This window comes from Desmodus rotundus, chromosome 5 (assembly GCF_022682495.2).
Source record: "Desmodus rotundus isolate HL8 chromosome 5, HLdesRot8A.1, whole genome shotgun sequence".
NCBI lineage: Eukaryota > Metazoa > Chordata > Mammalia > Chiroptera > Phyllostomidae > Desmodus > Desmodus rotundus.
In genome coordinates, this window is record NC_071391.1 from 34475839 (window position 1) to 34489343 (window position 13505).

At 40.4% G+C, this 13505-nt stretch overlaps 1 protein-coding gene across 21 annotated transcripts in view; it reads left to right on the top strand.

Moving 5' to 3' along the window:
- SOX6 (SRY-box transcription factor 6) overlaps positions 1–13505 on the top strand; it is a 597341-nt gene that overhangs the window by 553219 nt on the left and 30617 nt on the right. For all 21 annotated transcript variants that reach the window (XM_053924605.2, XM_045194160.3, XM_024558829.4 and 18 more), the window contains one exon: positions 7445–7553. In XM_053924605.2, the coding sequence (XP_053780580.1) occupies positions 7445–7553 (109 nt within the window). The remainder of the gene's footprint in view (positions 1–7444; positions 7554–13505) is intronic.

The window sequence follows — 13505 nt, forward strand, 5'->3', positions numbered from 1 at the left end:
AGGTCAGGGCACTGTCCTCATTAGTATTTAGCTTTGAAACACTCAGCAAACACTATGCAATATCTTTAACAGAAGTGGATATTTTATGAGTTGCTTCAATTTTGCAAAGCACTCACACATCCAATCTCTTATCTAATCATCACAGCCCCACGGCATGTGCGTTTTCTTTTCCACTTTACAGTCAAGGAAATAGGCTCAGAGAAATCATATGGTAATTAAGTTCGAGTTATGATTCTGAATTCACCTCACACAAACACCTATCTAAATTTTGGTTAAGTGACAATGAAAATATTAAAAAATTTCTGTGCCTCGCCTTCTTTTTCTCGTGTGAAATTGATAGCAGTAGCAGTATCTTCCTTGAAGTATTGGTATGAGGGTTAATATTCCTTGGGCAGGGCCTTCCACACAGTAATGACTAGTAAAAAACACTCTTTCCTACCTCCCCTCCATGTGTTTGTGCTGTGGAGTTGGAAAACTTAGGCCTAATTCATCAGTCCTAGCACAATTGTTGTGTAATCAAAGGCTAGAGAAATTCAGTTTTAGCTGACAGAATATGACTTAACAGAGGTTCAGTAATGAATCTCATTTCACCCAGGCAGAGTATTATCACAATTATTGATTCTGGGACCATCAAAACATCACTATGAAAGTAAACCCCAGTGCCTCCAAATGAATTCCTTCCGAGAAAAGAAATCACCTTTTAAAAAAGCATACGTGGTTACTTTCTGATAGAAAGCCTGCATTTTTGATCCTTCATTACATTACTAAGTATATAGCAAAGGATGTAAAATAAAGGCCAATAAAGTGATACAGCTTGTAAGTCAATAAAAAGGAAACCACGTGTGCGCTTAGTAGTACTTACTTCTTGAGAATCATGTCATGGCAAGATATGTCCAGAGCATGGACTTCGAGAAAGTTTTTCAGAATGAGATACAGGCTCTCTCGATTTATACTTAACATTATTCTGCTTTAAAACAAAATAAAACAAAAACATTTTTTTATTTTAAAATGTGTACTGTTTTTTAAGCCAAGCATTTATGGTGGGAGGTGTCCTCTTTTGCCAGTGTTTCGCAAAGCTTTGCAAAGATGCACCTTTAAGCTGCAGAAATTCCAAGTCAGACTCAAAACCTTTTTTTTTTTTCTTATTAAGTTCTATTATCAAGCTGTATTCTTCTACTTTGTTCTTCTAAAATTGCTTATTTCCCTCTTTCACAAAATAGTTACAATATTTTTTCTGGCTTTCTTTGTTTTGATTATTCCTGCCCAAAGTGGTATCACCAGTAGAGTGTGGAGTGCTGAGTCTGAATATCTCTTCTATAGACTTGAAATACTAGAAAGTTGGTAGTTCTTGCCCCTTTTGGACACTCACTGGCAAAAGCTATTTTTGATTTATGTGGCCTTGTAAATCAGTTATGTGGCCTTGTAAAATCCTGCAAATGCATTATAAGAAATATAGAAAAGGCATAAGACACGATCCCAGACTTGAAAAATATTTTGATGTTGTTGGAAGGGACTTGGAGGTGCATATGAACCAAAGCTCAATTCCTTAACATAGTGTATAGCTTGGGGCTAATTATGTAGGGAGACTAAGACTTTTTATATATCAGAGAGTAGGTAGATCAAAGAGTTTATAGAGTTCATGGACAATTTGGGTGTTTAATATGAATAAAACTTGGTAAGGAAGAAGAGAGAAGAAAGTAGTATGCTAGCAGCCAGGAGGAAGAGAGAACAGGTGTGATCTTGGTATTGTTATGGGAAGGCAAGTTACTGTCCACCCAGCACAGAGGGTGTATAATGGGAGAGTTGTAGGAAATTGAGTTTAAAAAGTCATGTGGGGCTTTGGCTGGGTGGCTCAGTTGGTTGGAGCATTGTCCCATATAGCAAAATGTTGTGGGTCCGATTCCCAGGCAGAGTCAGGGCACATACCTAGGTTGTGGGTTGCAGTGCGTATGGAAGGCAACCAATTGATGTTCTTTCTCTCTCTCTCTCTCTCTCCCCCTCTCCCTCTCCCTCTCCCTCTCCCTCTCCTCCTCCTTCCCCGTCTCCCTTCCTCTCTGTCTAAAATCAGTAAAAATATTCTCGGGTGAGGATTATTAAAAAAAAAAAAAAAGACAAGTGGTGAGCAGTGTATGAAGGACCTTGAAAACCAGGTAGAGGACTTTGGATGAAATGCAATAGGAAATAGGAAGTTAGGAGACAGGGAGTGGAATCCTGCAATGGGGAGTGTGGGCAGACAGACTGGGGGAGAGGAGCAGTCTCAGGGATCAGGCCGACCAGCAAGGAGGCTGCAGCTGTGATCCAGGTGTGCAGGCGTGAGGGCTTGTGCTAGGTGAGGTTTTGATGATGGGAGGTCATGGAGGACAGGGCCTAGAGCAAGAGGCTCAGTGAAAGGAATCTGGAAGCCTGGCATAGAGGGGCAAGGAGAGCAGTGGGACAAACAGCACTGCGGGGGAGCTGCCTTTGCAGGGAGGTCTTCGCTTTTAGTGTAGGTAGGGGTTTTCCTGGGTTGGAGAGACGCTACAGCTGGAAGCTGGGATAAGATGACAGGACTTCTTTTGAGTGGTGCTTAACTTAAACAAAGCTGAAACTTTGAGGAGCGATAAGATCTGTTGTGGTGGCCTTAGAGAATTTTTATTCATAATGCAAGTGTTTGTTATTTCTCTTAGAAAACTTTGCTTCAGGAATACACAAAAACATGCCTGGTGGTGCTGCAGTATTAACTTTCCCTGAAAAATTCCTTATTATTACAAATCCGAAAGACTTTTAAAAGTCTTTAATATTTAAAGACTTAGTATTTTAGGATGCAACAACAAAATTCTTATTTACTGAAAAAAGATTGATATGGAAACCCCATGTAGGAGATAGGTGGTCCTAAATTTGAGATGATATGAGCATAAAATTTTCTATTTATTAATACTATCTTCTACATGCTGTATAGAAATATATAACGTATATATTTTACAAAGTATGCAGTATTTGTATAATATGTATATATGCATCCTATAAACAGAATATTTGAGAGACACTGTAGAGCATATTAATTATAATGTATTTTACATGTGTAAGTAATATGAAATAATTAATTTTTACCCATTTGAACTACCATGTAGGGAATAGCCCCCTAGGAACATCTTCTGTGGCTGTTATGAAAGACACCACATTCAGACATTCTTTAGAAACAAGCTTTGAATGAAGGTTGGTAAAGTACCTCTCATTTAGAGCATTGGAAGGAAATGTCATGTCGTTGTCCAGCCGTACCTACCTGTCAAATGAAATATATTTGTTCGTTAGAGCAGCAAACAAAAAGCCTGTCTCAGCAAGTATGTGCCATCTTCCACTTTGGTTTGTAGAAAAAGGGGCCGAGGGGAAATCCTCTGCGGGGTGGTAGAGGCTGGCTGGCCTTGGCCTTGGCGGTCCAGTAGGGAGGGTGTGGGTGGAGTCCTCACACCGCACACCGTGCTGTTCCTCGGGAGATGGCTGCATTCAGTCATCTCCCGCACGGTCTGAAAAAGGTTGTCTCGCTGGCAAGCAAACTGTTATTTAAGTACACAATCCACTCTACTACTGAAACAGTTTTGCCAAACTTATCCAAGTATTCTAACATGCTTAAAGATGGTATAAATATCATTTATGGCTAGCAGTTTTCTTCAGACTCTAAGGAATGTCTTCCTGCTGCCTGATCTAAGTGTCCCAGTTTACATTATGGCCTTTACTGCCTCTGTTTGATGGAGTGATCAGTAAAAATTTAATGACACTATAAAATAATAAAAATGTCATTAATTTACCGCGGATCTCGGATGCAGTGGTTGTAAAGTTACATTAATAAACAGAATATTTTTTACAACAAAAAGCATTGTTACGTGGGAACATATAAATAACACACATAAATTTAAGAGCAATTTCACTGTTAGCGCACACATTATTATGGAATAGCCAATAAGTGTATAAAACATAGTATATAAAATTTTATTAAAATATACTGTGCACATCAAAAATTCAGCTTTTATCTAAGTGCAAAGAAAAGCCATTATTGTGTGCTTACTGTTTCATTGCCGTTCTCTCCCCATATCACAATTTTACGTTCGTTGCCAGTAAGAGGAAGTTGATTTTTTTCCCTAGATGGAAACAAACCTCTGTTCTTTTAGTTATCTGGAATCCATCCTCTGTCTCCCCTGATGCAAAGACGAAATGGATCAATCTTGCCATGGCAGGAAGGGCAAAGTTGCTAATTTAATGCAAAGTTAAAAATAATGCCTGAGGAGTTGAATGGTTTGTTCAGTGACTCTGGAAATAGGGATAATAATGCGGCAGTCTCTCTGTCATCAGTGAGGCTGCCCCGTCATGGACTCTGATGACATGTGAAGATGATGGATACCTCAGTCTTGGGGCTTGTAACATTTAACATTCATCAGCTCTCACTAAAGGGGGCTTTATCATTTAATATCTGTATTTAATGCGCAGCATCTACTCATACATCATAATTTCAAAGCACTTAGCCAACAGTCCTACAGCAGAGCTGACTTTAATTTTTTTCAGTAACTTTTATGTTTCCTGCATATTTGTGACTAACAACGTGTAAGTGTCTGATCACATCGCTGTTTGTAAAATGCACATTTCACTGTCAACATGAACTGGGGAGTTTTCTTGGGGGGTTGAAATTAAGTTAGCATTGAGGTGTTTTGCTTATATCTCTAAAATCTTAACCTGGGAGCTATGTATGTTGTGAGAGCTAGTTTAAGTGCATGGAAAATTTGGAGTTAAGAACTTGCCACCCACAGTCTGTATTTGTTCCATACAGGGGCATACCCATTGGCACTTAATAGCTAGAAGTTGAAGCCTATTGGAACTAAAGTATCCTTGAACTTCTCTCTGTGCCCACGTCCACATCCTGTATTTTCTAGCTCAGGTTCAACCTCACTAGTAAAATCTTTGCTTAGCTCAGCTGCCCAGAGCTAACTCGTAGACATCAGGCCCTCTTATCTTATGGTTATGCGACTGGAAAATAAATATTCTGAGCTATTCTTTGAAGAAAAGAAGGAAATCTTCTGGGAGACTAGGTAGAAATTTATATGAAAGGGCATGGCTTTGCAGGGTCCAACTTTAATCTCAAACACAGGTGCTTAATATTACCAAATATAAAATGCAGCCCACTGCCCCAAACAATTTTTATCATTGATTTAGTTTCTGACTATTTAACATGTGTTTCATGGAATATTCTTCCTTGACTTCTACCTGGGCAAAATATTGATATTTTATAAGGAAAGTATCTCTGCAGAAGAATTTTTTTTCAATGAAGTCAGGAAAATGTATGACTTCAGAGACACCGTGAATGTGTTATTGAATGTCTGTTATGATTAAAAACAGACTGATACTGCTGAATTGTGAGTGCACTTCATTTTTTTATAAAAGAAAAGACATTATCATCATGTAAGCTTTGTTGTCTTAGGATTTTACAAACCGCGGCATGTAATTTTCCCTCTTCTCCTTCCTTGTCAAAATATTGATATTCTTTCAGGAACTTTTATTTATTTATTTATTTAGTATTTTACGGAGAATATTTTCCAGTAGAATCAAAGAGAATGGATGACTAGAAAGATAACTTGAAATATGCGTATTGATAGGGAGCATGGTCTGTTGATTTTCAGGGAAAGTTGTTTTTCTCCTATGAAAACACAGTTAAAGGTGGTTCTTCCAGGAAGATTGCAGGTGTCACATGAAAACTCCTTTCGCATTTAACACAAGGAGAGCATTCACATGCAAATATTTGAAATGTGAAACAATGTGATAAAACAAAGGTTGAATATTTTGCTTTCCCCAGTACTGCTCATCTTTACTTTAATTCTTTTCCTTTACATCAGGACAACTAAAAGTGCTACTTCAAAAATAGAAAGTGGCTGATTAAAAGCAGCTGTCCTGCCTCCGACAACGTGTGAAACTCCCACATGGCTTGTGGTCGCTTTTTGTTGTGGTCTGCCTCTGGGTTAATTTGTTCTTGTGCGGCACTGTTTTCACATAAGGAGGTATTGGGGAACCATACCTAATTTGCTTTTTATTTCCATTCTGCTCTTTATAAGTGTCATATTTCAGAGGTTTCCCCACATTGTGACTAGTCAGTATTACCCTGTTGGGGAAATTCATGATTATAATTTCGTTGCTAATCTTTCATAGAAATGGTGCTTGAATAAAGCAAGGTTTATGCTGTGTTTTCTTCCAACACAGATTTCAACATATTCCATGATGAAGGGGAACTGGAAGGCTTCCTGCACAATTTGACTGATGGGAATTAATTATAGAAATATAATGATATTCAAAAATAATCATATTAGAAAGCACAACGTAGTGAGACTGTATAAATGAGACACAGCCTCTATCAAGTAATTGTATGTTTGCTCCTTAAGAATATTTCCAAGTTTCTAAACATCTTACAGAAGAGAACACTCAGAGTGTTTCCATCTAACGCCGAACATGCTCAGTACAGAACTAGGTCACTGAACAATGGGCTGAACAGCAATCGGCACTCTCCTGCTGCATAATGCATTCAGTATAACATGCAGAAACCATTCCCGGAGCTGCAAGCTGCTATTTCATGTCTGTAAATTCAAGCTGACATGACATTTAATATTGTTTCATAGTAATGAACAACAAGGTTTCATTCATTCATGAGCACAACACAAAGCCAAGTTTGAGTCTGGAGAGTAGAGGCTAGAAGGGGACACGCACTGTGTTTCCGTGGATGAGAACGAGTCAGTGATGGTCAGTGAGCCCTCTGCCACCCGATCCCAAGTGCTGCGGAGGGCGGGTTCACTGTGCTGTTTCCAGGCCCTGCTTCTAGAACAACTGGTGAACAAGTAGAACACCTTTGGGCTTCTCTCCAATGGTGGCACTTTCTTAACTCAATGGCTGACTAGGAGTAATATTCTTTTCATGTCCCAGGAAGTTACAGTTGAAACTCCTAGGCAAAATAATAGTGTCAATGCCATCATCTAGTCTGCCTGCTTTGAAACATTGGCTTTGAAATCCTCTTGCATAAAATCTTGACTTGTATTTTCCCAGGAATACCAGTGCAAATTATGATCTCTAAGTTGGGAATGTGCCTCTCCCATTAAACAGCAGTATGTATATTTTAATGGGAACCGTTCTTTCAGGTCTTGCACTTTTGGTTCAGACTTCTCAGTTGCACCCCTTTAGATTGCTAGAGCAAGTCCAACAGAGAGGAGGTGCAGAGTGCAGCATGGGCAGGTTTCCTGTCACAGGTCTCTGTGGTTCAGAACCTGTCCACGCAGTCAGGCTTCAGTGGAATCTTCCTGAGAGATCCTCAGAGCCCAAGATGAACAGAAATGATGTTTGTAAATCCAAGTTTTGCCCAGTAAGCAAGATAGAAACTAGAAGGAAAAAGTGGCTGCTTTGGAAGCTAGAATAAGCCTCTAATTTTTCTTCCCTCTAGGAAAGAACGCGCTTTGAGAATTTGGGGCCCCAGTTAACAGGAAAGTCAAGTGAAGAGGGAAAGCTGGGCCCAGGTGTCATCGATCTTACTCGGCCAGAAGACGCAGAGGGTGAGTGGCCTTTCTGTAGCTCTTTTCTGCTGCTCAGGGTGTTTCTGAAGGTGTGTCTGAGTTAGACACGGGATCTTTATGTTGTTTCTTGGGAGTGCCAGCTTGGTTTTCTTGGCAAAGCAGAGGAAGTGCTAGTCTTCATTACATATTATAGCTGAGTACTTTGAGCTGCAGCTCGATCCTGCATTGCTGCACACAGCAATCCAAGCACTCCACGGTGCCGTTTTAGTCTTAAAATGAAAGGACCTGCTACGTTCCAATGAACACCAGAATTCTGTTTCTTTCACTTCACTACATTCTTGTAAAAAAAAAAAAAAAGGACAAACATACAAAATAGGAATTTTTTTAACCCCAAACAAGTGATCCCCAGTTACTATCAAACCATTTTTGGATATCAGTGATGGTTTGAGCAGATCTAGCATAAAATGAATAATGGCTTGGGTAAAGCCCAGCCTGGGTCTGGGTGCTAACCAGTACATTACTCAATCCTTTTTGAAAGTGTGGATGGAAAGACTAGCTTCGCTCTGTGTGTTTACCCACAACTTTATCAATGCCTGTCTGCCTCTCTCCCCCTATTGTTTGTTTGTTTTAAAGGCACAAGCAGTAAATCAGCAGAAATTGCTCCCCAGAGGCAGGGGAGCAATTTATGGGTCTGGTCAGCACTTCAGTAGTGATGTTGCCTGGTTATTTACCATGTTACCACAGAGTAGGGACCGGTCTTCCCGTTGTTCGTTTGGCAGAATCCCTCCCAACAGACAGGGAAGATTAATTTGCTCTCTTCAGAATAACACAATACTTCACCTATCTTGGGTCCTGGCTAAAGTCCTTCTTTAGCTTCAGGGGAAGAATCTTTCTATTATCCCTTTTACTGGCAGTATTTCTTCCAGGACCTAATCCCTTGAAAACACATGAAGACGTTTCATAGCAGCATCTGCAGCAGCGTAGTGTCTAGTGGTAGCTGCGGGCCACCCCAGGCGGTGCGCAAATCCCTGGCATGAGCAGTACGAGCTGGGCATTGTCAGACATTAGGAAGCACTTCAAAGTTTCCAGAAGGCAAACTTTTCATACCAGTAGGAGAGACTGATGTTTAATAATGATCCTGGGGACAAGTATTAAAACGAACTCTGATTAGTATATGTGTATTTGTGTATGGGGGGTGGGGTGGAGAGGGGGAAAGGAAGAGGAGGAGGAGGAAGGAGGGCTCAAAACCAGAAATATACTGTCTTCTATAAAAAAATATATACCAAGAGTACATTGACAATCACATTTTTTTAAAGATTTTATTTATTTATTTCAGAGAGAGGGGGAGAGAGAGAGAAACATTGATATGTGCTTGTCTCTTGCACACCCTCTACCAGGGACCTGGCCCGCAGCCCAGGCATGTGCCCTAGACTGGGAACCAAACTGGTGACCCTTTGATTCACAGACCAGCACTCAATCCGCTGAGCCACACCAGCCAGGGTGATCACATTTTCATAGGCACTTACAAGTGCAGGTTTTTTTCTAGTGAAGATTGAGGTTCCTTGGCCTAGGGACCCAATATTCAGGCCTGGGCCATCTCGATTTGGTTGGAAGATTATACCATAAAGTAACTAAATCTTTGACCATACACAATGAAATAATGTTTTCCATCATGTTAAAGTATTCAGTCTGGTCATTTTTCAATAAACTAGGAGTTACAGAATTCTGTCTTTACCCTTGTTCTAACAGAGTTTTCTTAATCTGTCATTTATCCTTCTTCATTTGGTTTTTAACTATATAACGGGTATTAATATAGTAAGTTACCTTTTAGTAATACTAATAATCTAGTTGATGATATTATTTTCTGGGTTAGTTAAACATTATTGTCAGAGTTCTTAACCATTGTAAAAGGAAAAAAAAGAAAAACGTAACTGTAGAAAAACATGTTGTATAGAAATACCTTTGGAAATCCCACTGAATACCAGATTGTCTGGATTCAAACCAACTTTCTGGTTATTTTTTGGGAGGGAGTAGGGGCAAACATTTATCAAGTACGTATAAGCCAGAGAATGTGCTAAGTTTTTTAACACACATTTTTAAAGTTAAACATCATACAGCTCTGTAAAAAAGACGTTATTACTTTTCCATTTTATAGAGGAGAACGTTAAGGCTGAGAGCAATGAAGTAACTGACCCCGGGTCACACAGCTAACAAGTGCGGAGCTGAGAGTTGATCCCAGGCAGCCTCAGTCCAGTCCCCGAGCTCATAAATACTGTGCTATACTGCATGCCCTGTATATACAGAGAAATATGTGGTGCCTTCACTTTCCTGAAGTAACTTCTTATGACCTTCCTCAGAATGGCCCATTTCCTCTCCCCTAAATATAGCAAGTCACGCTGTATACAGCTCTCCTGTTACTCTGCCGCACATGGCAGCAATGCCTGATGAGTGTAATCATAGAAGGGCTATCGTGGCCCAGGAGCTTAAGGAGCCTGTGCAAACCTCCCCTCAGCAGCTTGCCCAGGGTTGCCATTGAGACCTCATGTGCTTTTGGGGGACTGCGAGTTCGTGAATGGAGTCAAGTTACGTGCTGTGATACCAACAGCAGCGCAGTGCCTTTGTGAGGACTGCCGACTGCGCGGATGGGTAGCAGCCTTCTGCTGACTTCAGGGTATTTCCTGGCATCCGTTCAAGTGTGAGCTGATTGCAAATCCTGCTGGAGTTACAGTTCCCATTAAAGGCAGGGTAGATAACAGGTACTCATAATCCTTGCTCCACTTTGCTCCCCTCCCTTAGCAGGAAGAGTAAGAAGGGACTAAAGCGAAAGAATAACTAAAAGATTTATAAACTCCTTCTATCAGTTTGTGGTCCTAAAAAGCAAGCAAGCGAACAAACAAACAAACAATTATTTCTGGAGTGCCTACTGTATGCCAGTCCCCAAACTAGACACTGGATAAACCAGAGGAAGCAAAACAGATATGTTTCTGACCGCTTGGAGTTGAAAGTCTAGTGAAGGAACGCAGAAGATTTAAAGGAAAATGCATACACACACACAGACAGACAGACAGCCATAATTATCACTGAGAAAAGCACTGAAAAGATCCAGACTTCTCTGTGCCCCACAGGCACCGATTGAGGGCTGCCTGGGTAAGCTCACGTGATGGGAGAGCTCTGTGGCTGCTGCCTGTGAGGATGTCCCTTCACAGACCATACGTGATCACGTCCACGTTTCCTCTGGCTTTCAAACAGAAAAAAAATTTTTTTTAATTTTCGGCTTTACCGAGATGTAATTGATATGCAACATTGTATAAATTTAAGGTGTACAATTGATGATTTTGTACACAAATATACTGGAAAATGATTAGCACAATAAAGTTACTCAACACATCTATCACCTCACATAATTATCTTTTTTGGGGGAGAAAATTGAAGATCTACTCCCTTACCAGTTTTCATGTGTATAACACAGATTGCTAACTACGTCATCATACTGCACACTAGATCTCCAGAGGTGACTCATCGCACAGCTGGAAGTGTGCACCCTTTGAACAACATCTGTCCACTTCCCCATCCCCAACCCCGGCAGCCACCATTCTGCTCTGTTTCTGTGAGTTCGGCCTTTTTTGATTCCACACATAAGTGAGATCATACACTATTTAGCTTTTTCTGCTCGACTTATCTGACTTGACACAATGCCTTCAAGCAAATGGCAGAATTCCCTTTTTCATGAACGAATCACATTCTAGTGTATCTATATCATATTTCCGTTATCCATTCATCTGTCAATGTGCACTTGCGTTCTTTCCATGCCTTGGCTACTGCGAATAATGCAGAACAGCAGTCTTAAGGGGCTATGTCCTCCCTCCACTTTTACCCCATCTTCCTGTGGGGCTTCTGAGGTGACTAATGTAAAGTCAGCCTAGGAGGTAAGACCCCGTTCCAGCCGGGCTTTCCTGGAAAATGTCTGCCAGTCACGAAAACGCCAATATCACTTAGTAAGCAACTTGTGGACCTGCTCTATAGCTCTGAACATGGAAGCAGCAAGGGAAAGGTCACCAAAACAGGCAGCTGTGCATGTGTATTAACCACTCATCAAAATCAAATGACAAAACGATAAGCCAGGAAAACAGAAATTAAAAATATAAAAGGCAAATGCCTTCAAAATTTTATTTTTAAAGTCCAGCTGTTATTTGGCTGGAATATGACAAGACAGCATTTCTTCTTCACCATGGTATTTATAAAACTACAAATTCATTGGTGCGGGGGGCTTAGGAAACACGTCTAAGGTCTTGTTACGCTTGAAGCAGTTGAAGGCTTCATATGTATTGAACACATAAAATTTGCTAGCTCTTCGATGGGACATGTAAGGAAGAGAGGACTCGATTAGTTGAGTCTGTCACCATGTAATAAGAATGACAAACAGCTGTTTAAGTTTTTATGGGCTTCGCATACGGCATTTCCCCTCTCCTTGTTCTCCTTAGGCAAGAGTACAATTCTTATCCCAACTCTCCTGATTGGTTGCAGAGTACAATAGGAAAAGGCTCTGGTCTTGATATTGGGAGATTTGGATTGAAGCTATTTTGCTAAATGATGGCAAACAAGGGACTAATTCCTCTGGGTTTAAGGTTCTTTTCCTTCAAAAGAGGTATGTTGAATTTCACTACGTCTCAGGTCCCTTCCAAATCCAAGATCGCTACTAGGGTCTTCAGAAAGCACAGTGTATTTTTTTTATAAGAAAGGTGGTCTTTCCACAATAACGTCCGTGTAGGGGTTTTTTTTTCCAGAGAAATAAAAAAGGAGATCAATACCTTCGAAAGTATATATGAGCCACTTGCTGAATCAGGTTTTCAAGTCCCTTGATCTTTTCTTTTTGTTGATGAGATCACTTCAGTAGCATTTCTCAAATGCCTTTCACAGACGGGGGTGGGGGGGGGCTTTCTCTCTCCTCTTCCCCCAGTGACATGAATCGTGAATCGTGGCTCACCTTCCTTTCTATATTCTTTCCGTCCTGTTTTTTTCTCTCTCATACCTGGGGTCTCTAGAAGGATACTTTTTGTCTTTTCATTTGTTTTGCATAATAGTTTGGGTAAGAAAACATTCTTGTAACTCCTACTTTAATTCTCAAAGTCAATTATCACGTCCCAGCCTCAGAGGGAGGCTGCACCTCATTTTGATGGCAGTAGTGCGAATGAGCTCTGAAAGGGACGAGCAGGACTGTCCCCGGGCAGATGTCCAGACCCTGGGTTGGAACTGTAATGATGATGGCCTCCACGTATTAAAAACTTGCACTGATTTGAATGGAAATGGAGATGTGTACCGAGAATAGCCACTTTTAGAACTGTTTCTCTCAGATTTGCTTAGAAGGGTTTTACAGATTTGTACTGAATTTGTGAATTGGATCCCAGCCAAGATGGCCTTAACCTTTCTGAAAGCTTCATTTTTTCTTTTTTTTCTTTTTTTTTGGTAAACTTCTTATTGCTTCTAAGTTTTACATTTCAGAATAACTTTGTTATTGTCAACTTAAGCTCTCTGTTTATAGACAAATAACAGAGACTGCAACTTTTCTTCTTTTTTTTTCTTAAAGAAGTGCACTTTTTAATATGAATGCCTTCTCTTACAAATCCTGCTTACCCTTTGATCCGTACTCAGGAACTCTTTGAAGCTTATTTCACTCCTTTTACTCTCCCTGGATCCTTACCCCTGGTAGAAAGGGAGAGTGATACAGGGCTCATTCAAGGCAGCGGAGGCAAGCTGCAGTATAAGTCAGGGTGGGATTTAAAGGCTACAACTGTTATACTTGGAATGTAAAAGTCGTAATTGGCCCAACCCCACCTGAGTACAGTGCTTCACATTGCAACACCTATGTTCTCAGCATCTCAATAAAGGAGAGATCATCAGATTTTTAATTCCAGCCAAGATATCCCTTCTTACATTCCTGAAAAGTGTTCATCTTACTTCTGTTTAAATGCCTCTAATAGTCTAATAACAGCA